Source organism: Cavia porcellus, unplaced genomic scaffold, assembly GCF_034190915.1.
Source record: "Cavia porcellus strain 051 isolate PalLab524CR breed Dunkin Hartley unplaced genomic scaffold, mCavPor4.1 scaffold_30, whole genome shotgun sequence".
NCBI classification, from domain to species: domain Eukaryota; kingdom Metazoa; phylum Chordata; class Mammalia; order Rodentia; family Caviidae; genus Cavia; species Cavia porcellus.
Window position 1 is genome coordinate 19,711,146 of NW_026947513.1, and position 25,457 is coordinate 19,736,602.

The 25,457-nt window shown below is 42.4% G+C and overlaps 1 protein-coding gene across 4 annotated transcripts in view; it reads right to left on the reverse strand.

Annotated features, from left to right (window-relative positions):
• Positions 1-2,924: 2,924 nt before the first annotated feature.
• The window catches only part of Smim14 (small integral membrane protein 14), a 92,146-nt gene continuing 69,613 nt past the window's right edge, over positions 2,925-25,457 (reverse strand). For all 4 annotated transcript variants that reach the window (XM_063240511.1, XM_003471627.5, XM_063240512.1 and 1 more), the window contains 3 exons: positions 25,384-25,432; positions 13,339-13,481; positions 2,925-10,203 (listed from right to left, as the gene is read on the reverse strand). In XM_063240511.1, coding sequence (XP_063096581.1) covers positions 10,171-10,203; positions 13,339-13,481; positions 25,384-25,432 — 225 coding nt within the window. In that variant the 3' untranslated portion in view covers positions 2,925-10,170. The remainder of the gene's footprint in view (positions 10,204-13,338; positions 13,482-25,383; positions 25,433-25,457) is intronic.

Consider the following 25,457-nt stretch of genomic DNA (forward strand, 5'->3'; position numbering starts at 1 on the left):
GGGGGTGGCTGTTGGCTTTTCACTGTCCAGTGGTGGGAGTACTCTGCCCTTGGCCATTTGCCCCAATTTCAGTTTAGCAATTACCAGCCTCAGTAGGAGCTGAACCTGTAAAAAACCTTAGTAAAGGTTTTGTTGCATGCTTTAAAAACAATAATAAAGCTATAGGTGATGTTTGGTGTTCCAAGAAAAAATAATAATGATAAGGCTGGGCGTGGTGGCACAGGCTTGTAATCCCAGCACTTCAGAGGCTGAGGAAGGAGGCCGGCTGTGGGAGTGTGACCACCTCAGGCTACACGGCGAGTGCGAGGTCAGCCCTGGCCACACAGGGAGACCCTGTCTGAAAAACCTAAAAACAAACAAGCCGAAGAATGTCTGTGGGTTTCTCCCTCTTTCATCAGCAGCTCGGTCCACTTTGTGTGCCCCTCTGTCCAGTCTCCTGTGTGTCACTATTCTGTCCCTAAGTGATTTTATCCAGTTGCAAAAGACTCAAATCCTGTGTGTTTTGCTTTTTGAGACAGGGTCTCCTCACCCTCGCAGTGATCTTCCTGCCTCAGCCTCCCAAGTGCTGAGATTACAGGTGAGCACTGCCACACCAAGCTCTTTGAATATCCTTAAATTCCTTTTCCCTGTCTGATGGAACCTTAGCTCCACAGACTTCTCTCTAGCTCCTTATTAGAGATCTTCACTTGAAAGCTTGGATGTCTAGTATACACCTCAGAATCATCACAGCCAATGGCAAAAAAGTGTTTTTCTGACAGAGTTTCACTGAGTCACTTAGTTGATGAGACTGGACTTAAACTTGCTGTCCTGCCTCAGCCTCCCAGAGTGCTGGGATTACCAGCATGCTCTGATAAAGCTGGCTGAACACTGAGCTGTTGTTTTGGCTTTGGTTTTTTGAGATAGTCTTACTATGTAGTGCAGGCTGGCCGGCACTCACAGGAATCCTCTTGCCTCGGCCTCCTGAGTGCTAGGCTTGCAGGAACGGGCCACCGAGTCCGGCCATCCACTGGATGATTGCTTCCTGCCTGTGGCAGAGACTTCCGTTTGGCGCGGTCAAGCACATGCTTTCCTTGTTAGCAGTAATTTCCCAAAGTGCAGCTGAGCTGCTGTTGCCCAGGAGAAGGTCTACACTGTGCTCCTCCTCGGGGTGCCATGTAAAGCCCTAAACCTTGGACGAGGGGCTCAACGTGGAAGGGATGTGTGCACCTTGCAGTCACATTCTGAAACAGCCATTAGGGCTGCTCCCCGGGCCTATCCCTAGCCCTCTTCTGGACACTAAATAAACCTTTCCCCCTTTAACTTCGGGGGTCATGTGTTTTGGCTTAGCAATGAGAGAAAAGTAACTAAAACACTGGATGCAATTCGAAGCGAGTCATGGTGGCACATGCCTGTAATCCCAGCTGCTCAGGAGGCTGAGGCTGGACTGCAAATTCAAGGTTAGCCTGGGCTCACCCTGGTCTCAAAATTATAAAAAGGACTTAGGATATAGCTCTTTGGCAGAATGCTTGTCTGGCATGCATAAGGCTCTTTAAAAAAGAAGACTTTTTAATAATAATAAAACCTGTTCTATGGTATTTGAGCTATTTTATTCTGCTTGTTTTTTCAGAGCTCATAGAAACAACGCAATTCAACAACCATTAACTATCATGGCAGACTCTGAGCGTCTGTGGTTTTGTACAGTTAGTGTGTTGCTGTGAAAGTTGTCTCTTTTTGTTTGACATAGGGTCTTATTATGTAACCAGGCTGGCCTCGAATTCTCAATGATCATCCTGCCTCAGCCTCCTGAGTGCTAGAATTAGGAGCCTGAGCTACTATACCCAGGACCATCTTTACAAAGTTCTTGCCTCTTGGCCATCTGCTCACCTTTGCAGCAGATGTTTTAATTTGGCTTGTCATATTTTAAAACAAGCTGTCTGCAATTTAATCCTGAATACCATTTATTTTAAGCATAAATGTTTAAGCAATAAACACAAACTTTTGCTACAATGTTTGACATTTAACTCACTCCTAGGGGGGAAAAGGCCATGCAGATTAAAGTTCCCTATAAATCAAGTAATTTGGAAAGATAACAGTCCTATTCCATCTTTAAAAATCTGAGGTGTATTTTTTTGCGGGGGGTGGGTTGGGGGGATACAGCCCAAAAAACTAAACATCCTAGCTCTATGGTATGCTTTGGTTTTTTTTGTCTGCTTTGTTTTTGAGAAGGGTTCACTGTGTCCAAGTTCCAAACTAAAATTCAGTGAGGAAATCAAGTGAAATGGCAGGAAGCAAAACCTTTTATTTTATTTGAATGCAATTTTCTAGAAGGAAAACTAGGATTTCAAGGCCCTTGAATGAAACTTTACAGCTTTACCACAGATTGAGACACGCACTGACAGGAACACAGCAAACTTCAGGCTGACATTACCGTCTCCAGGCAATCATACATCCCACAAATGCTGTGATTTAAATAACTTTAAAGACACTGCAGATGCTGACCCCAGGATCATGTCTGAAGCCACCAATTCTGCCTGTATTTGGACATTACTAATCCTTTACTATCTGTGTCAGAGCAAAATCAAATTTTCATATTTGTATTTTTTTGGTACAGCTGCATGTCTAGCTCCTTTTGGGTAATACACATCTGTGCAAACTGTACCACTGGGTATTATTCCCTCAAAGCCAATGTCTGTTTGACTTCCTATTCTAGACCCAGGGGAAGAAAAACATATAATCTAATTTCCTAGAGACCTCTGGATGTCTTCTGAATACTGGCCTCATATTGCTATTATACATTTTTTTAAAAATAACTTAGAAAACAACTCTCTCAGCACTGTCTTTAGTTATGCATGAGGTCTTACAAAGAAAGCTTAAGTGGGATGTTAACATTTTACTAAGGAAAGATGTTTGTTTCTCTTCTCACAAAAGTCAAACAGAAAACAAAGTGTTACTAACATTTTCTATTTATTCATTAATAAAAGTGCATAGTACAAGCCCTTTATCCCAATCCAAGTACTCAGTAAAAGATTAACAATAAACCCTGGATGGCACAGACATGATTTGTTTGGCATGATTTTAACATTTAAAAACAGCAATTATACATGTAGTTCATCACATGGCCACTTTTGCATTTTAACAAAGTAATCATCAGACATGGTAACAAATACATATGAATTTTCACTTAGAAATAGAATAAGACTAACCCTACTACTGCAACAACAAGATTGAACCATCCACTGTAAACACTCTACTTCATTATTCCTTCTTTAGGTTGCTAGTTTGTGTCTTAAACTAGTCCGATGCCAGCACATCTCGTACTTGTGTTGAGTGACAGACTTTCTCCAGAGTGAGGGACTTCCAAGGTTCCTTCAAAAACGTAAGATATTGGTAATTCCATCAGCACTGTCACATCACAAACCACAAAGACAGCAAAAGTAACTGTGGAATAAGCGCTACTCAAAATTACTCCTAAAAATCTCTGCCATTTGTTGAATATGACCCCTAAATACTTTACTAGAAACAGTTCCAATGTTCACCTTTTCCATACAGAAAGCAAAACAAAAACAAAACTATTATTATTCTGAATAAAATAACTTTCAATAGTCCAAAGACAAACTTTTTTTGCGGGGAACCAGCTGTTGAACCCAGGGCCTTGTACATGCTAGGCAAGTGCTCATCCCAGCATTTCTGGAATGTTTCAAGAACCCATTATGATAAAAATGTAAGCTTTATCTTTCTTTTACCCAGATAACTTGAAAAGGAGTACAGGATAGCGACAGTCCAAATGAAAGCTTATGAGTTGAGTAATGATTTAAGAATGCACTCAAGGCGCTGGGGATTTGCCTTGCAAGCAGGCAGTTGTGAGTTCGATCCCTGGTACCGATAAAAAGACAAAAAAAAAAAAAAGAATGCACTCAAGACCACATGAAGAAGCTTTAAGAATTAAATAGAACACAAATTACTAGTTAGGTTAATAAGAACACTTTATGTGCACACACCATCTTTTAAGCAATGCAGAAAAATTAAACAAGCAAAAAAAAAAAAAAGCCTCACTAAGAACTTCTGTTGCTGATGTAATAGAAGGTACATTAGAAAAGGCTCAGACATACCTTTTCTTTACACATATTGAGTCTTGGTCCATTTTGTTTTCCTTTTCTCTCCTCTCTGGTCCCATTTTTTCTACCCCTAAATCCTTTTCCTGTCCTTTCAATGAACCAACTCTGATTCACTGATCCTTTGTATTGTGTTATAAGTCTCAATTTCATTAATTTCTGCTCTGGTCTTTATAATTTTTTTCTATTAGTTTTACTTATTAATTTTGGTATTGGGGATCGAATTTATGACCTCATTTGCCAGGCAGGTGCTTATGCCACTGAACTAAACCCCAGCCTTCCTATTACTTTTAGATTTGGATTGTTCTTGTCTAACCTCAAAATGCATTGTTAGTTATTAGTTTAAGATCACTTTTCTTTTTTCTTGGTACCACGGATCAAACTCGTGACCTCATGTTTACCTGGCAGGCACTTGAGCCACTGAGCTACAATCCCCAGCCCGAGATCACCTCTCTTTATAAGAGTGTTTACAGCTATAAACTGCCCTCTCAGAACTGCTTTCACTGGGCTCCATTGGTTTGGCACATTGTGCTTCCATTGTCACTTGATTCTAGGAAGTTTTTATTTCTGTCCCCATATACTGATTATTCAATAATGTATTGCTTAATCACCATGTTTGTGTAGTTTTTGTGGCTTTTTTACTGTTGATTTCTATCTTCATTTCATTATAATCTGATAGTATGCAGATTATTTCAATTGTTTTGAATTTATTTCAGCATGCTTTCTGGTCTAAGATGTTTTATTTTGGAAACAGTTCTGTGTGCTGTTGAGAAAAATGTGTATCCTGTTGCTGGCACTGTGGATACGATAAGCCCATTGGTGCCGCGGTGTGCTTTGATGCTGATGTTTGTCTGGATGACCGAATTGTGAGAATGCAGTATTGAAGCACCCCCACCCCCATGACTGTGCTGATGTCTGTCCAGTAATGTTGTGTTGTAAAATTCAGTGCATAGATTTTACAACTGTTATCTCTTCCTGTAACAGTGTGTAGTAGCCATCTGTGTCCCTTCTGATTAGTTCCGGCGTGAAGTCTGCTATGTGTGGAAATGACATGGCTCTGGGTGAATGGCGTATCATTTTCCATTCTTTCATGTTCCATCTATATACTTCCTTTTACTATACACGTCCCCTACAGGTAATAAATATATGGGTGCATTTTTTTCCTTTTTGGTTTTTTTGAAACAGGGATTTGCCATGCAGTTTAGGCTAGTCTTGAGCTCAGTTTGTAGCCCAGGCTGGTCTCAAACTCACAACAATTCTCCTGCGTGCTGGGATTACAGGCGTGCGCCACCACACCCAGTCCTATATGGTTGCGTTTTTGAAAATCTAATCTGCCTGTCTGTGTCTTTGGACTGGGGAGCTGAGAGACCACTGACCTTTGCGCTATTATTCTAAGATGTTTATTGAATTCATTGTACTTTTTTTCTGGTGCTTTATTTTTCCCTTTTACCTACTCTCTCAGGTAGATGTATGCTTTCCTCTGGTTCCCTGATGCTTACAGCCTCCCTATCAATCTAAGGTTCTCTTAAATATGTTCTGCAATGCTAGGATAGTGGTCATATAAAGTCCTTACTTTTCCATCAATCCTAAAGGCTCATTTTACAGTATATGAAATTTGGGGCTAACAATTTTTTTTTCTTAAGTGTTTGAAAACTTTGCTTCAAACTCTCCTGGCCTTTGAAGTTGTGCTAAGAAATGTGCAGTTATTCTGATGTGCTTGCCTTTGTAGTATACATGCTGTTTTTCTCTAATAGCTTTTAGTATTCTCTCCTCTTGTTAAAGTTCCTGGAATTCCTATGATGATGTGTTATGAAAAGGTTCTTTCATGGTCATAGCAATTTGGGTTCTATAAAATCTCTTGTACTTGAATATTGAACTAGATTTGGAAAAATATCTTCAATGATTTTACTGTGTAAATCTTTTCTTCCTTTGAGTCGTCTTTCTAATCTTTCCTTTATTCCTATAATTGTTTGATAATGTAGCAGCTGTTGGACCCAACTTGCATGGTGTCCTGTCTTTTCCAGGGTGTCCCTGAGTTTATGATGTTCTACATCCACTTTGCCTTCTGTTCCTCACACTGTCCACACACTGGTCAAGTCTGCTACCTGTGCTGTCCATGGGATTTTTCATATCACTCATCTGTGCTGCTTTCTAGTCATACTAATTCTTTTCCAAAGTGGTCATTCATGTGCTGTATTTTACTGCTTCTTTTTTTTTTTGGTACTGGGGATTGAACTCATGACCTTGCATTTACCAGGCAGGCACTTAAACCACTGAGCTACATCCCCAGCCTGTATTTTACTGCTTAACTCAATTAGTTTATTGCTGGTTTTTTCTTGAAGCTTGTTGAATTTTATTAGTAAAAGTCTCTAATTAAATCCTCTTTAAGCACCCTAAACATGCTCTGCATTTGCTTATGTTTCTTCTTTTATCTCTTTGAACATTTAGACCATTTGTTTTTGAGTTCTTCACCTACAGCTTCCTCTGCTTCAGTGTCTCAGAGATCAGATTTTGGGGAGCCAGGAGTTTTGAAGGAAACCGCTGTGGAGCTGTTAGGTTCAATCTCCCGTGACGTGTCCTTAGGAATGTTTTGGGGTTTATGCTCCTCTTCGATCTATTCAGCATATTTGAAAGTCTTCTTAGAGTCCAACCTTCAGCAACACTCAAGAGAGGAGAAAGTGAGCGGCAGTCATGTTGACGACACAGACAAACCAGATGTGTACTGGCATACAGTTAAAGCCAATTAAAAGCAACAACTATGCTACCATTAATAACAGAAAAGAACTCAGCAATAGTAGCATAGTCAATCAAATAGCTAAAAATTAATAAGGCTTGAGAGTAATAGTAAAAATGGAGAGAATGAGTGAAGGATGAAATAAGTAAAATTTGAAAAAGGAAGAAGAAAAGTGGGATTAAAAACTCCAGTTAAAGTTACAGTTCCTTTGTGTACCTAGGCAAGTGGTTCTTCGCAGGGCCTGTGGCACTGAAATGCACCAGATCTGGACGGGAGGAGTGCGTCGGGCAGAGGCCTATCTGGTCTGCATGCCCACTTCTTGAGTATGAATGCCGAGTCCTGCCTCCTCTCCCGCCATGCAGGCTCAGGCCCGCGGTGCTGTCCCTCAGGCCTCCATCCACTCCAGGAGCTGTGCCCTTGTGTGATACAAAGCTCTACAGGCTCCGGCTTGGGTGTGGCGCCTCCCTTGATCCAGATTCCTTGTCCATACGCTCCCGGATGTTACCTGTCCGAGCTAAGGCGAATCCCTGACCGTGTCCACAGGTGGGCTAAGCAAAGAACCCCTGAGCTGTGCTGAGGCAGGCAGCCAAATACCCCTGGACAGTGTCAGCGTTGTCAGCCTCTGCCCCCCTAAACCACTCTGCTGGCCCAGCTTCTCTCCACAGAGGGCGGGACCGTGCCATCCTTCTCAGGGCATCTGCAATCAGTCCTGCTGGCCTCGTGGCTGGCTTTCACTCAGTCAGCCCTGAAGTAGTCACTCAGTGACTTCTGATTCCCACAGTAGCTTTGTCTTAAACCACGAGCCCGCCCCCAAATGGCGAGGACAGCAGGCGGGCAATGACCTCTCGGCCAGCCCAGGCTGTGTCTGCTGCTGACATCCTGGGCGCTTTTCTGCAGCCGGCCTGCTGTTTCCCCTGGGGGCTGCACACGACCCTCCGGCAGGCCTGGCTTTGTGGAGACAGGACCTCCTCTGGAGCCGCGCTAGCATCCCACATGCTGTTGTCTTCAGTTTCTCTACACTTTCTAGTTTTCTTGGAGCTCTACTTCTTTTTTCCCTAAGGTGTTATTTTCGAAGTGTCTTCATTTTAGGGCCAGAGAAGCTGTATTTTGCAATGATTTTTTGAAGTTAATATATTTAGATGTAATGTCAATTAAAGAACTAGAAACAAGAACCCAAATTTTCAGGTCTCTACACTTGAAATATTCTGTATTCATACTTCAGTCACTTCTTCACACAAAGCCAATTCTGTGACTTGTAGATCTACAGATTCTATAAATCAGAGCGCAGCAGTATCTCTGCTTGGCACTGGCTTTGTAGCAGGTTACAGGAAAGACTGTTTGGAAATATGGACCAATGTCAGAATCCATCAGGTAAGGGCAAGAAATGGGCAGCGGGAGGGATCTGGCTGCACACAACGCTCTCCAGCCCTTCTGCTTAAACACTTTCCCAGCTGGAGCTGGGAAGGCAGCCAGCAGGCCACAGCAAGGGGGGACTCTCTACTCTGTGGTGTTCACTTAAGCAATGATTTAAATTACCTGTGCGATGCTACCTCTTCATTAGCACAAGTAATATAGACTCGGATATATTACTTCAGGAAGTTGAACACAAAGCCAAGATGAAATGTACACGCAAGAATGCAAGCAGTCAGTAGTGGATTATGTAATGAAATAATGCCCTTCCAATGCTTCTGGCCTGTAATACAGTCATAACAACGGGGAAAATAAAAGTGTCACACAACTGTATCACAGACTAACCAGTATAATGATACAGAGAAGTTTATTGAATTCACAGAAATAATCTTTCAGATCTACACTGTACAGAGAAAAGCTAGAGTGACCTATGGGAAAAATCCTTACATTGATAGGAAAATATCTTCTAGTCCCCATAAATCAACTGGAATCACTTGCTAGGGAAAAATTCCCAAACCATATGGGTCATATAGACACTTAAAAATGCCATGTATATTCACCTTTTTTTTTTTTTTTTGGTTTGTCTGAACTGAGCATAGCAATGAACACTTTTCCTTTTTTATATACCTCAAAATCTCACATTAATATTCCTTTCCACCCCAATTCACCCCTTTACAAGCAGGAATGGGGTTAAGGGGTAAAAAGGTTTTTTTTTTTTTGTCTTTTTTGAGACGGGGTCTCGCTATGCGATTCAGGCTGGCCTTGAGCTCACTTTGTAGCCCAAGCTGGTCTCAAACTCGCAATGATCCCCCCACCTCAGCCTCCCGAGTGCTGGGATTACAGGTGTGAGCCACCACACCCAGCTGGTAAAAAGGTTCTTGATTGTTTCTTATTTTCCCTTGAAATAAACTAAGACTTCATTTAACAAATTTAAGTCATAAGGAGCACAAAAGACTTGAAATTTTTCTTCAAATAAAAGAGTGAATAACAGGCATTCAAATGTCAGTAACCCAAAAGGCCCCATAAAGATTAAGATAGTTTCATTTTAATAGGGGAATATTAGAAAAGAAGCTTCCTGAGAGGCACTCATTTTACAAATAAATTATAGCTTAAGTTATTACTGAATAGATTCGACCTGGCAAAGGTAGAAATCATGAATTTTTCCCCGCTCTTCATGAGCCATGTAAGGCTAGTGTACAGTGGTTTGCAAATGTTACTAACCGACTGTTAATCATCTACCGTACTGATCAACCGTGTTTATGTAAAGTATTCTTAACATTAGACATTTTAATGGGAATAAAAAAATCAGTAAGCCATTTCACTGCTCTCCTCTGACTGTAGCCATATAAACCAACTGTAACGAGTAATACAGATTTCATCTATAATTTGTAAAATATTCTAAGAGCTGCCACAGACCAGAACTAGAGAAAACTGCTGCCCTCAAATAAACTAGAAGGTAAATGTAAATACAACTGTGGTTCTCATTTTCTTTTGTACAGCCCCAGATAATCCCAAATAACATTATAAATACCTTATGAAAAACAATTTTTTAAATCTATCAAAACTATTTAAAATATTAAAATGCAGAAATTTCAAATTTCTTTCAATCAGGCCAGAAATCACCACAAAATTAATGATCATAGTTACAAACAGAGTAAGTGGAATGTTTAAGTTGAGGACAACCAAAAAAGCCCCATATAACTTTTTTTTTTTAATATAATCATTTACTCAAACATACTGTAAATAGGAATGGTGATAGCACAGGAAGCAAAAATAAGTTTGCAAGTGAAGTTTCTAGAAGCTCATGGAAACGATACCATCCCATGTTGCAGACGCCAAAGGAAAACTCTTCTAGTGGGTTAGATCATCACTCTGGTCACCTCTGTTCATTTGGTCGTGCAAGGTATAGCTATTTTCGCTTCCCGTATCACAAAGTTAGTCCACAGGAGGAGCTGGCGGATCCTGTCCCTGGCGTTAAACAGAAACAAGCATGAATGTAATCACTATTTGCTGCAAGCATGTGCTAACAAAAATAGAAATTTAAAAAAGAAATTCTTTAAGTGACTTCTTCAATCCCAATCTAACATTTATAACAAGAACTGAGCAGCAATGCCCCAATCCTCCAACTCAAACTTGGTTTTTATTTGAACTTTTCACATGTTTTTACACATAGGAACGCTGGGTTAACCCTGGTTCTGCTCTTTGCCTCACACTTCCCTGGGGCACGTGGAAAGGGACACTGTAACAGATGGTGATTTTCCTCCACTTTAGGGAGTGATCTTTCCTCTGGTTGAAGTGATTGGGTGAAGCCAGGGCCTTGTGTTTCTCATAGAATGTCCATGAGGACATGTGTGGTGGGAGCTGCCTCTGGAAGGCATTTTACAATTGTGAAGGGCACCAACCTGGCAGTGAAACCAGTGATAAGAAGAGAGAAACCTGGTCTCTAATGACATTTAAACTCTGTAAACTGAAGCCTGTGATCCCAGCACTGGGAAGCTGAGGCAGGAGGATCGCAATGAGTTCAAGGCCAACCTGGCCTCTGTCTTGAAAAAACAAAACAAAACAAAAAACAAAGTGAAATTTTTAACCACTGAACCTACTTTTGAGGGTTTTTAAAAATGTGTAAACCAATAAAGTGACTTACATAAACCACTTTGAATTGTTTTTTGTTGCTTGCAATAGAAAGCATGTAAAATGAAAAGATAGGTCTTCAGGATCTTTGAGACGATCGATTTAATTTACTTACACTGATAAGATTTGTTAGGGCTCAGTTAAAGGCGATCAATATTTCTACTTGGAATTAGATTGTGTTTTTTCTTGCTTAGTCCAGCCAGGGCAAAGGGACTACTATTCCTAGAACCTCTGCCTACAAGGAACCCTAGTCTGTGGGTGTGTCACTTCTAATTACTTCTAGGTCTGATTATTAAGTTGGAATTCTTAAACATTGAGGAAGTTGCTCTTTGACATGAAAATAATAAAGCTGTATACATTGTAAGAAAAAAGGGTAAGGAAGAAACACTTTATCAAGACTATGTAATCTATTTTATGAATATTTCCTTCTTTCAAAGAAAGACAAAAGTAAATTTAAGCATTTTCTAGGTGCTAATAATGCCTTCTTTCACAATTAAAGTCACCATGCAACATTATCTAAACAGCATTTTTTCCTCCTTGAGACACGGTCTTGTTATGTCATTCACGGCCTCTAACTGGTGGCACTCTTGTTGCCTCAGCCTCCCAAGTGCTGGGATTACAGGTAAGTGCCACCACACTTGGCCAGCATACCTTATTCATACAAGACTGTAATTTCTGCAGATCATACTGTACAGTAAAATACTGTAGTTTTATATTCTATTGTATACCACAGTACTGCATATAAGAGTTATGCCAATAAAAGCAAAGTCATCAAGTTGGAGTTTCCTTTGACCATTTTTATTGTGAATATCACACATACTATATACAATTCCTCACTTAGCAACCTATTCATTCACTGACCGAGGTGCAGAAATGGAACTCAGTCACTAAATGAGGAACATCTGTATAGCAAATTAAAAAGCTTCTGTACAGCAAAGTAAACAACCAACAACCTAAATAGGAAAACATTTTTGTAGTTGTTCCTCAGTAGATTCCCCCCAAAACGACCTAATCAGCTGGCTATGGTGGTGTACACCTGTAATCCCAGCAATAGAGAGGCTGAGGCAGGAGGATCATTGTGAGTTCAAAACCAGCCTGGGGGAAAAAAAAACCAGCCTGGATTACAAAGTGAGCTCAAGGCCAGCCTGAACTACATAGCAAAACCCTGTCACAAAAGACACCACCACAAAGACCTAATCAAAAAATGGGTAACTGAAATGAAAAGACATTTCTGAGAAAAAGTAAAAATGGCCAATAAATACATGAAAAAATGTGCAACATTTCTGGCCATTAGAGAAATACAAATTGAAACTGTACTGAGATTCCACATTCTCCAGAAAGAATGAATATCAACTGTAACTCAAAAATAACAAATGCTGGTGAGGGGAAAAAGAAACACTTTTACATTGTTGGCAGGAAGTAAACTAGTATAACTACTACGGAAATCAGTGTGGAAATTCCTCAAAAAACTGAAACTAGAACTCCATTTGAACCAGCTATTTTCCTGCTAGGTATCTTCCCAAAAGAGTTAAAGCCATCATATTACAGCGATACATGCATAACCACGATAATAACAAGACAATTCCTAATAGTTAAATCTTGGAAGCGGCCTATGTACTGTGAAGAGAGGAATGGAAGAAGAAAAGCAGTATTTACACACAATAGAGCACGCACTCCTCTATCACAGAGGACGACATGCAGTGCGTGAGTCATCTGCAGGAAAGTGGGTGCACCTTGAGACCATAATATTAAGTGAACTAAATCAGCCACGTGAGCTTAAATATCACACAGGAAACAGGGATACAGATCTGCAAATGGAACAGACCAGGAGATAAAGGGAGGGTGGAGAAGGGAGGGGATGTAAAAAGCAAGAATCTGTGTCATGCACACACATCAAGTCCCCAGGAGCAATCACTACGTGCGGCAAATATGTGCTCATACATTTTTAAAATTAAAAAAAAGGAAATAGAAAATAAATGTGAGAGAAATTAGGGTGAAAAAACAAGACAAAAGCAGAACTTAGCCTGCTAGGCTCAGTCTTTATGTGTATTGTATTTAAAAGCTCAGCTTTTGGAAAGACACTGAACTGAAGGTTCTAGGGTGCCTGAGGTGGAAAGAGGGCATGAGCAGCAGGGCCCTGCCGTGGGAAGGGGGCCAGGAGAGAACAGGGGTTCCAACTGTGTTAGGACCTGGACCGTCACTCATGTTTCTTGTGAGTAGAGACTAGAATTCACTGTTAAATCACTACACCACTCATCGGTGCTATTTTCTATGGCTACCTGCAAGCTTTACCAGGACTACAAAGGAAGAACTCATTGCATGACTTAAGCCTTCCTCTTGCCAATTAATTCATTAATTAATTAATTTTCCCTCTTGCTAATTTAGATAGTGTATTTCAGTCAAAATAAACTCTCCCCTCCCCAGGCCAGAGAAACACACCTGTTCCTGGCAGTCACAACCCACAGCACTTACATTATGAGGGCTGCTTGGCTTTCCTGGAAGGTTGGATCCTCTTAGATTAGGAGGTCTCAGTAGAAACAAGATCACTGCAATAACCATCCAGGCCATCAAAATCATAGTAATACTGATGCCACTGTCACCGGAGGGTCCTGGTACTAAACACAAAAAAAAACTTACTGTAGTCAAACTGTATCCTGATTATAATACTGTTAGATAAATGTAAAAATTTCTCTAATGACCAGTGATGTAGAACATTGTTTCATATATTCATTTGTCATTTGTATTTCTTCATCTGAGAAGTGCACATTCCTCTCAGATGCCTATTTTTGTATTGGGTCTTTAAATTTGGGGGCCTGATTTTTTTTTAGTTCTTTATATGTTCTGGATAGAAGTCCTCTAATTTCTTTTGACCTGCAAAAGCTTTTCAATAAAATGAGATCCCAGTTGTTGATTCTTCGAAGTACTTCCTGTGCAGTTTGGGTTTTGTTCATGAACTCTTTGCCTACCCTTGTCTTCAAGATTTCTACCTATCTTGTCTTCCAACAGATTTAGTGTTTCTGTATTAATACATAGATCTTTGGGCCGAGGATTTATTCAGCAGCATAAGCGCCTGCCTGGCAAGCTCAAGGTCATGAGTTCAATCCCCGGTATCAAAACAAAACAAAACAAAAAAACATATTTAAAAAATACATAGATCTTTGATCCATTTAGTTTAGTGCATGGTGACAGACATGGGTCTAGTGTTACTCTAGCAAATGGAAAGCCACTTTTTCCAACCCCATTTATTAAAGAGGCTGTCTTTCTCCCAGTGACCCTATTGTCAAAGATAAGGTGGCTGAGTGTGTTTGTAGTTGTTTCTGTATCTTCTAGTCTGTTCCACTGATCCTCAGGTCTGTTTTTTGGTTTTGTTTTGTTGGTACCATGCTGATTTTATCATAGTAGCTTTGTAGTATAATTTTATTTTATTTTTTTTATCGGTACCAGGGATTGAACTCACAACCACACGCTTGCAAGGCAGGCGCTCATGCCGCTGAGCTAAATCCCCAGCCCCTGTAGTCTAATTTTAAATTGAGGATTGTGATACATCCTACTTTGCCTTTGTTGCCCAGGATTGCCTCTGTATTTCTAGTGACCTTGAATATTTAATCCTCCTACCTTAGCCTCCCAAGTAGCAGGCACTGCAGGCATGTACCACTGCTGCCAGCACCACTACTAAATTAAACTCTGCCTTACTGATTCAAACACTCAACTATTTATCTATGTCAATAGGTCTGTATTTTTTTATACATCAACAGTTCTTAAATTGGGGAGTGCATTAGAGTCATTTGGTAGCCCCTTAAAAATGCAGAAATTCTACCTGCACCTCACATACTCTTGATACTCCACACTGCAATCCTGAGCATCTCACTGTGCTTCCCTACCCTCTACCAAACTGGGTCTCTGTTCATCCAGCTGCGCAGACCAGGAATGAAGAGAACAACTCTGTCATCTCTTCATGGTCCCTGCCTAACCTATCATGAGGTTTCGGCCCATTCTGCCTCCTAAATATCACTCCAAGCAGCCACACGTAGCTGGCTTCCCCGACCAGCTGAAACCAGCATGGCCTCTTGTCCAGTGGACTGCAGAGGCCTCTGGTCTCATCCCCTCATAGCCAGTGCCTCCTCAGCCCTCTGCACTATTGCCAGAGTTATGCTTGTTTCGGGGGGATATTTATTTTATTCTATTTCATTTTATTTCACTTAACTTCTTCTCATTTTATTTGAGACAGGGTCTCCCTATCCAGTGCGGACTGCTTTTGAACTCACCATGTAGCACAGGCTGACCTCCAACTTGTGGTGATCCTCCTGCCTCAGCCTCTGGGTGTATACTGGGATTAAAGAGATGTGTCACCACACTTGACTCAAGAGTTATGGCTCTTTCTGGGGGATTTTTTTTTTGAGACAGGGTCTCACTATGTAGTCTAGGCTGGTCTGATCTTAAACTCATTATGTAGTCCAGGGTGGCCTCAAACTCACAGTGATCCTCCTGCCTCAGCTTTCCAAAGTGCTGGGATTAAAGGTGTGCACCACCATTTCCAACAGTTATGTTTTTTTAAAAAGTAAATACTGTAGGGAGCGGCACAACCACCCTGCTGCTGTCTCCCAGCCTCTCCCTCATATGGGCACATAATGCGCCTACATTAACCATAATCCTCTCCTACTCACGTCACATACACGGACGTGACGATGACCCATCAGAGATCACCCCGCAGCCTCTTCCTGTCCCACCGGCCCGCCCCTGCCCTATAAAAGCTGCAACCACTTGCTCAATAAACGAGACTTGATCGGACTTTCTCGAGTAGTCTCCGTCTCTCTGTCTCCTACCCTGTGTTAATCCCTGTTTCTTCCCCAGGAAACTGCCCTGCGGATCCGGATTGACCCGTGGGCCGGGTCCAAATACTGTTATTTTTATTATTAAAAACAGCTGAGACTTGATTGGTCACTGTGAACTAGGCATCATCTCTTCATTCTTTAAACAGCTGCAGAAACTGGGAAAGGACTAAAGCCCAATGTCACAAAGTAGTATATGGCGGAGATGGGATTAAGATACCGTGGCCGGCCGTGGTGGTGCATTCCTGCGACTTTGAGGGCAACCTAGACTACTTAATAGGTTCAGGGCCTGTTCTGAACTACTTAGATCCTATCTCAAACACCCTCCCCCACAAAAGATAGAAATAGTCACATCTTGATGTTGGTGTGGATCTTTGTTCTTGGAGACAAGGTCTGATTATGTATAGTCCATGGACCTGTGATATTTCTGCCTCAGCCTCTTGCGTGCTAAGGTTATAGTCTCATTTTGAAATCTGTGCTCTTAACTCACTGGTGCATGGTATCTCTAACAACAGCACACAGTGAGACACTCCTGAGAGTTACTAATCATGTGGGTAGTAAAATCAAGACAGACAGGCTCAAAAAGGATTTTTATAAACAAGCATATAACTAGCTAGGTAAAATAAATTATTTCAGATTAGTCAAAGGATGAAGCTGTGTTTGGAATATATTATCACTTCTTTTTTTCTTGGTCTTTTTGACAGGGTATCACTATGGAATTCAGACTGGCCTTGAGCTCATTTGTAGTCCAAACTAGTCTTGAACTTGCAATGATCCTCCTGTTTCAGCCTTCTGAATGCTGCTGGGATTACAGGTGTGCGTCACCATGCCTGGCTGTATTACCACTTCATATAGGGCCCCCATCAGAAACAAAATGCTAAATTATTTGTGTAGAGTAGATGTCTAACCCCAAAACCAATTTTTACATCTTTCAATGTAGAGAGCCATTTTTTTTCTTGCAAGTAAAAAAAAAAAGGGAAGAATTAAGAAAAAAAAAAAGGTTCTGCAGCTTTAGAGAACTCAACCTCAGCTTATAAATTCACTAATATGTTTTCTGCACAGTGTCCCTTTCCAAAGCGTGCCCCTTTTAAGATGCTCTCTTCCCCACACACTGCTCTAACGGCTCTCCACCAAGCTGCCTGGCACAGTGCTGCAGTCTGGAGGCCATGGCTCCACCCTGCTCTGACTTTCTCCGGACTTCACTGCCTGCTTACCCAGTCTGCTGTGTGCGCTACATGGGCACTGGAGCACACAGGGTGGTGAAGCCCGTGGCCAGCCACCACCCAGCTCCTCATTCAGCACGTCCCGTCCTGCCCCCGCTTCTGGGCCAGCCATGCCTCTGGCAGCTCCACAGCTGCATCGTGGCATTTTAACCAGGAGAGATGTCTGTGCACAACCTCTCCTAACCTGCTCACTCACTTTCTAAGAATTTAAGCCATCCCGCATTGTTTGAGTGCACCAGCCCTTGGTAATACAATCTTTGCATCTGCGGTGTCTTTGTCTTGAAATAGAAATAGTGGCTCCAACGCTGGCTAGTACCTGATAGCACTGAGTGACAGAGCAGCGCGGTGCCAGAAGACGCTGCCAGTCCTGGAGCTGAACTGCTTTTGTGGTGCGGATTTGATCCAGGCTTCTGCATTTTGGGCAGTGCTCTACCACTGAGTGACACCTCGGCTCACATCTGTTTATCCTTTTTCTTTCTTTTTTTTTTGAGACAGGGTCTCAATCTGTAGTCCAGGTTGGCCTAGAACTCACTACATAGCCTAGGCTGCCCTCCAGTTTGTGGCTATTCCTCCTGCCTCAGCCTCCAGAGTGCGTGTGCTACCGCACCCACCTGCTCGTTTTGAAAATGGAAAGAAGAGGAAGAAGAGTGTGTGAAAAGAAGTGGAGCACATGTGTGTATATACGCACACCACATACATGTTTTGTACATAAACAAAAAGCTCTGGCAAGGCAGAGGAAGAAAGCTGCTATCTCCCAGAGAAGACAGAGTTGCTGAAGACTGTCAGTAGGGAGCCAGCTTTTCACTGGACACTGGACGCAGTCTGCTTTTTTTTTTTTTGTCCTTTTGAGACAGTGTCTTGCTATGTAGGCCTTGAACTCACTATGTGGCCCAGGCTGGCTTCAAACTCACAGCCATTCTCTAGCCCCAGCCTTTCCAGTGCTGAGATTACGCCATCACGTCGGGTCACGAATCACATTCTTGATTTTTGAACCATATGTACAAAAATGAAGTAAGCTGAATTAATGAGACAGTACTCTGGGATTGAAGACACTGAGCACATCAACTGACCCTGCCTCCTTAAACATTTAGAAGCTGGGTGTAAACAGGGCCACTGCAGGTTCTGTGCCAAACTCTGCCCCTTAGATGACCCATGGTCCCGAGTCAGACTGGGAAACCAGCAGCTGGCCTGGGGAAAGGCACTGCTCCAACTCCCTGATGGTTCAGCAAGGAACAAACACCAAGGACAGCCAGGTGAATGGGCTTGCTGACAATCTGGCCACTGTGTGCACTGGGAGAACCTTCTGGCATTGAGAAGCACTAAGATCACAGTCATGGGGGAGGATATGAAATCTGCCCCCACCCTTGGAACTCCCTGTGAATCACAAGTCACAGGATTTCACTGCAAACACTCTCTGGCCTGGGAAGGTATCAGATCATGAAACCATACAGGGACTTTGGACGCTGCTTCACTGTTTGCTCTGCATGATGGAAGCATTAAATTCCAGTTATAAGCAAATATGAGCCGAGCAGGTGGTCGGGGATGTTATGCTGAAGCTATTAGCTGAACACCAGGAAGGTGGACAAGCAGAAAGGGCACCCCTGAGAGCTGCAGGGCTGCCGGTTCTCACTGCAAACTACCCCAGGGTTTCCAGGGGAAAAGCAACACAGCAGCTGTGACAGTGGACACACACACCGAGGGCTCTACTGCTGTCACTCCCAGTTCATACAGTTCCGTTACCCTCAGCTAGCTCAGTTTTCAACCTGATTTATCTAAAATTCATGTTAACCACAGAGCTGGTCACTGTACAACATCTGAAATGCAGTCTTTAAAAAAACTAAAAACAGAGCGCGTAAGCACCTGCCTGGCAAGTGCAAGGTTGTGAGTTCAGTCCCCAGTACCCCCCTCCAAAAAACCCCCAGTTTTCTATTTTTAAATTCTTTGTGTTTCTTTACTTTGTTTTTGTAGTGTTGGGATAGAAGAGCACTTTACCATCTGTGTTATACTCGCAGCCTGAAATGCAGCCTTTTGGAAGAAGCAGCAGACTTGTTCCTTACACTTTTCTGGAGCGCAGGTATGGGCCACGCCACAGCCAAAGTGGGATTTAGCTCAGTAGAGGCAGAATCACGCAACAACTAGATTTGCTAACTGTGGACCTCCTATCACACGAAAGAACTTCCTAGTCCCTTAAACCAACCTGAACACAGGCACACACAACAGCAGGGACAAGGGTACAAGTCCAAGTGGATCTTGACCTTTGACAGGCTCCAGCTCTGAAAGGCAGACATCACCAGTCACTGCCCCATCTCAGCTGAGCTTGAAGATGATCAGGCATAAGGAGCCAGAGCTTGGCAGAGAAGGCCTGGGGAAGTGATGGAGAAGAGGAGCACAGGCTGAGAGGAGCACTGCCAGAGCAACGGAGCAGGTGTGACAAGTGGTAGAAGTGACAGGGGAATAGGAAAACTCAAGTGTCATGCCAGGCTGGGCGTGTCAGTGCATGCTAGTAAGGTAGTCTCAGCACTTAGTAGGCTGAGGCAAGAGGACTTCTGTGAGTTTGAGGCAAAAAGGCCAATCTAAGCTACACATTTAATTAGAACTGCCTGAACAGGTGATGGGCAGGAGACGGTGCTGAAGGCTTTACCTGGAGGGATGTCATACGCTGGTTTGAAATGCACAAACCTGATTAGGTGCCACTGTTGAGAGAAGTGAATTTAGAAGCTAGAGCAAGTAAGAGCCTACAGGTATGGCTAGAGCAGCAGATGTAGACATGGATGGAACAGATGTGAAAATACAAAATCAAAAGGATTTGAGCAAGCGCCTGTGGAGCTCTCCACAGCTCCTTAATGTAGACACGCTACTCTGCTATGTTCACACTGTGTTCTATGGGAGCACCCAGGGTTTAAATTCAGTTTACTGGACTTTAGGGAAACATAGGCTGAATGAAAGCATTCCCTTCGTTTCAAAGATTTTATTAAAAAAGAAAAAAAGAGCCAGGCATGGTGCTGAATGCCTGTGATCCCAGAACTTGGAAGACTGAGGCAGGAAGACTGCCACAAATCTGATACCATCTTGGACTATATGGTGAGTTCAAGGCTAGCTGGAACTACATAGTGAGACCTTGCCTAAAAAAAAAAAAAAAGAAAAAAAAAATCTAGCTGGGTGTGGTGGTGCACACAGGAGGCTGAGGCAGGAGGATCTTGTGAGTTGGAGGCCAGCCTAGGTTACAAAGTGAGCTCAAGTCCAGTCTAAACTGCATAGTGAGACTCTGTCTTAAAAGACAATAACAAACAAGCAAATAAGCAAACAAAAAACTCTAAATAAATTATAAGAAAGAAAGAGAGGGAGGAAGAAAGAAAGGAAATTAGGTAGGTGGCTGGGCTGGGGATATAGCTCACTGGCAGAGCAGAGGGTCCTCTGTTCGATCTCCAGAATCAGCCAAAAACAAACAAAAGCCCCCCCCCTTCCAAAAAAGAGAAAAAAGTAAATGAAAAGTAAGTGTGAATATCATTAACATCTCTTCCAACTTTAAGATTTTATGAAAAGAGCTGGGCATGGTGGTATACTCCCAGCACTTTGAGAGATTAAGGCAGGATGATCACAAGTTTAAACTCAATCTGGATAATTCAGCAATTTAACAAGATCTTCTCTCACAATAATTAATTTTTAAAATACAGATTCTGTGAAAATAAGGGGGTGTGTGGCTCAGTGGTGGAGTGCTTGCTTAGCATGAACAAGGCCCTGGGCTTAATCCCCAGGAAAAAAAAAAATTTAATGAAACCCTAAAAGTGCATTTCATGTTTATACCTCTGTGGATGTTTCTGTTTGTGCTGGCTGGAGACAGGGTCTTGTTATGTACAGGAGGTTGGCCTTGATCTCCTGTGACCCTCCTGTCTCAGCCACTCAGTGCCGGGAAAACAGCCCTGTGCCACCTGGCTCACTGCAGAGATTCATATGGTTAAAGGTTACATCCTGCTTACCAACAGGTCCAAATTAATACTGATCTTTTCAATATTTGTTCCAATATTTACACTGTTTAAAAAGATTAAAATTGTTATTAAAATTTCTAAGCCTTAAGAACTTTAATTATAGGTTAAGCTAGTTTTCTGGGTATTGCAAATAATGTTCCAATAAATAGAAAGTCAGACTTTAGTAGAGGGGAGAGTGATGTGTGTCCTCAGATATTGGTTTGTTTTCTTTTTTTTTTTTTTTTTAAGACAGTGTGAAGCTCAGGCTGACATTGAACTCACTATGTAGCCCAGGTTGACCTCAAACTCTTGGTAACCCTCCTGCCGTGGTCCCTTAAGTGCTGGCATCAGAGGCCTGTTCCACCATACTTGGCTAGATACTTGTTTTTCTGTGGTGCTGAGCCAGAACCAAGGGCCTTGTGTCTTCCAGGCACACTCCACTGCTGATCCACAAGGCCTTCCCTCTGAAAGGCTGCTCTAAGACAGACACAGAGATACTCTTCAGATGGCTGCTTCCCATAAAATGCAAATATGATAATAAAAATTTAAATGCGACCACTGCTGCAAGGTGTAAGAGAGGCAGGAAGATATTAAAGCATGCAAGGTTTGGATGCACGATTTAGAAACAGAAATAGGAAATTATGCTCTAGTGCTAAAGAGGCAGAAGAAAATTGAAAAAGGATATCACGCAGTTCTGTGTATTTTTGCTTTCAAGGAACTTACAACAGGGGCTGACACAGGATAAATACGTAAAATATACAAGTGCTAAACAGAAAACCAAAAAAAGGGCAATGGCATGGGAAAGAACAGACATTTTAGATGCAGGGCTAAAGGGGTCTTGCTGAGGACGCAACTCTGGAGCAAAGATGTAAAAAGCCAACTGTGGGTAACAGATAGCACATTCCAGACAGTGCTCCTGAGGCAGGAGTCTGTGGGAGCTCATGGAGGCCAACAGTATCAGGTGGGCTGAACAGGGTTCAGCTGTGGGCTGGGTTTGGGATACAAAACAAGATTAGACAGAAGAGTAACTAGAGCTAGACCATGTAAGCCTTACAGGACATAATAAGGATTTTGGCTCTATTATTCATTGAATAGAAACGCTTGAGGTGTTTTCCCCATGAAAGAGGAGGAACTCTCATTTTGACAGGTATGTTTGAGAAAGGAGCAACAGGCAGACATTTAAGAACTCACTGTTCAACTTACAGGAGATGGTGACAGAACAGGGAGGAGGCAGGGGTTGGTGAAAGTGGCAGAATTTCTGACGTATCTTGACGGTAGTACTTGCTAACAGGTAGCTATCAAGTCCAAGGAGAAGAGGAGTCAAAAATGGCTCCCCAAAGGAAGAGCTGCATTACTGTTAGTAGAGAGACTGCAAGAGGACAAGTTGGGAGGAGGCTCTGAGCTCAGTTCTGCAGATGTGGAGTCTGCGAAGCTGGGACACAGGGTTAGGCCAGGAGGCACACAGGAGGTGGGAGAATGAGCCAGGAGACCCGCAGAAGGATGGTGGGAGAGGAAGGAAGAGTCAGGAGGAGGACGGGACAGGACTGCAGCAGGAGAGCCCCTGCCTAGGAGTGCAAGGCCCTGAGTTTCAAAAAAAAGTCAGAAGGACAGAAAAGCACCAGAAAGAAGCCAGGAGTTACAAAGCTGGAATTAGAGGAAAATAAATGACAGACATAAATTTAGGAAGAACTGGTAAGACTGCCATAAAATGTTGAAAACCAATTCTCACACTAACATTATTTAGAAGCAGCACAAGGCAAAAATTATGTGCTAAGTATTAGAAATATCAACGGTAGAGATTCAACAAAAGGAATAATCAACGCAAAAGTCCTAGAGAATTATTAAAGGGAGTGGTGACTACTGGGCGCCATTAGTAATCACACCACCGAAATAAAATTACAATCTTAAAAACCCAAATCAGCTGGGCATGGTGGCATATGCCTGTCATCCCAACACCAAGGAGGCCAAGGGATGAGGGTCACTGTGAGTTTAAGGCCAGCCTGAACTACACAGTGGCCCTGTCGCAAAGGCAAACAAACAAAACACAACCTAACCTATATTGAATGCCCAATGCTAAAGCCTGTATGAGATTCTATAAATAACACACATTTCTCCAACACCTACCCTTTGGCCTCTGTTTTAATAATTTTAAATCTATCTGCAGTTGGTTCTATGAACAAATGACATTTCTTGTATCACAATGAACACTGTTCCACAATGAAACATACATAAAAAGATATAGACATTATAAACGAGAGGCAGAAAAGAACAAAAACCAATTAAAAAAAAAAAAAAAAGGTCAGCACAGGAGAATAGGACATACAGTCATTTTGAGGCAGTTTCACTATACACTTCAGGCTGGCCTTTTCAACTCACTTTGTAGCCCAGGTGACCTCGAGCTCTTGGCAATCCTCCTGCCTCAGTCTCCTGAGTGCTGGGATTGCAGGTATGCACCACTTAGCCTGGCCTAAAATCATTATTTTTGAGCTGAAAGTAATTACGAAAAATCAAATGAGGTGAAGGTTCTTCCTGAAACTCCTCCCTTTTCTGCCGAAAGGCAGGATGTAAGTGCTTCACCAAAAGTGGTTTCAGACTCTTCTCGGCGCAGAGCACACCGGGGCAGTCGGAAACACCTGTCACTGCAAGCTTAACTCCTCTTTTCCTTCAAGTCCTCTCAGAGCTCCCACATTTTTTGCTCTTGATTGCAGACACTAAGGAGGACAGGTCTGAGTTGCTGCTTTCAAGCTATCTGACAGACTAAATTAGGGCTATTTATTCATTTATTTTTGAGACAGGGTCTTGTACAATTGAGGTTGGTCTTGAACTCACTAGAATCCTCCTGCCTCAGCCTCCCAAATTCTGGGATATTATAGGCATGTGCTACCATACTTGGCTAGATTTATTTTTAATCTTTTAAAAAAGTTTTGCAGTTCTGGGGATAGAATGTTTTTTGCAGTTCTGGGGATAGAACGCAGGGCCTCATGCATGCCAGGAACAACGTGCACCACCCACATAAAAGAGTGTGTTTGTTTTCTTCCCCCGTTGACTTGCTTTCTGTTACAGATGTCCTGGCTAAGAACTATGAGGATTAAAGAAAAAATTGTTTTCTTTCCTGTCATGTGCATACAAAGAATATTTGTTGAAGTAATGGTTACAGAAGTTAAAAATATCTCAGCAATCTAAGATTCCCACAAAAAGGGAATCATTAAACATTGGCGCATCCACACAGTGAATTATTACTTGGTCAACACATGTTTTGGTTTCTGGTGGTGCTGGGAATGGAATCCAGCACTTGTGTGTGCACGGTGGGCAAGTCCTCTACCACTGAGCTACACCCCTAGTCCAGTAAATATTTTTAACATACACAAATCTATTTATAATACAGTTGTGAAGAACAACCCAGAGTGAGTCCACTTCTGTAGGTGCATGTGAAACCTAGTTGTGGGGTGGGACGTAGCTTAGTGGTAGAGCACATGCTCAGCATGCACGAGGCCCTAACTACAAAAGTTTTAAAAAAATTTTAAAAATAAATGTAACAGTGCCAGACAGCATCATTCTGTCAATGTCATACTTTGCTATCTTTCTTTCTTTTTTTGAGCCAAGGTCTCACTATGTAGTTCAGGCTGGCCTGAACGTAGGTCAGACTGGTGGCTCTCTTGTCTCAGCCTCAGCTACAGTACTAGGATTTCAGGCGCACACTACCATGCCCAGCTCTCCTACTTCCCTTCTCACCATCTTAGAGAACATGGTTAGGTTAGACTGGCTTAAATGCCAGTTTCTTGAGTTTCCTTAAGGCATACCTCAAGCTATCTGTCAGTATCACAAGAGCAGATGTGCCACCGAAGGTGCACCAACTACATTTACTGCCTAGGATTCACCTTCCTGTTCCGATTCTAACCTGCACATTACCTTTGCCCATAAAACTGTGAGAAGAAACCTCCTCACCACCACACTCTCCTGGGTGCTACTGGAGAGCCAAGGCAGTGAACTCCACGGCCCCCAGAGCCTCCTCCATCAGAAGTTCCTGAGCCAGCAGGGAACACAGATGCGAGGTGTGGCAGAGGCACAGACAACATGACATGGGTGCTGCTCCCGTTAACCCACTGTGCCCTGCTACCAATATGTTCACCAGGAAAACGGTCTGGGAGGGTACGCAGGCGATCTGTGGTTATTCTGCAGTATGCTGCAAGTTTTTATTTTCTTATCTGTGTGATTTTATTATGTTCTTCAATGACATGGTTTGTAAAATAAGCAAAAACAAATTTAAATTTAAAAATGAAATACTGGGCTGGGCTATAGCTCAGCAGCACAAGTGCCTGCATGGCAAACGCAAAGTCGTGAGTTCACTCCCCGATACCAAAAAAAAAAAAAAAAAAAAAAAAAAAAAGAAAAATATTTAAGTAGCAAATACACTACTGAGAGCCATTTCCTTAGAGGCAATTAGAGAGGCAAACAGCCTCTAATTCGGTGGGTCCCCAAGACCAACCCACTGGTACTTACATTCCTGAAGACATTCTGTGTCGGTGCAGTAGGACTGGGACTGCCGCAACTGCAGTGAAGAAGAAACAACAGTG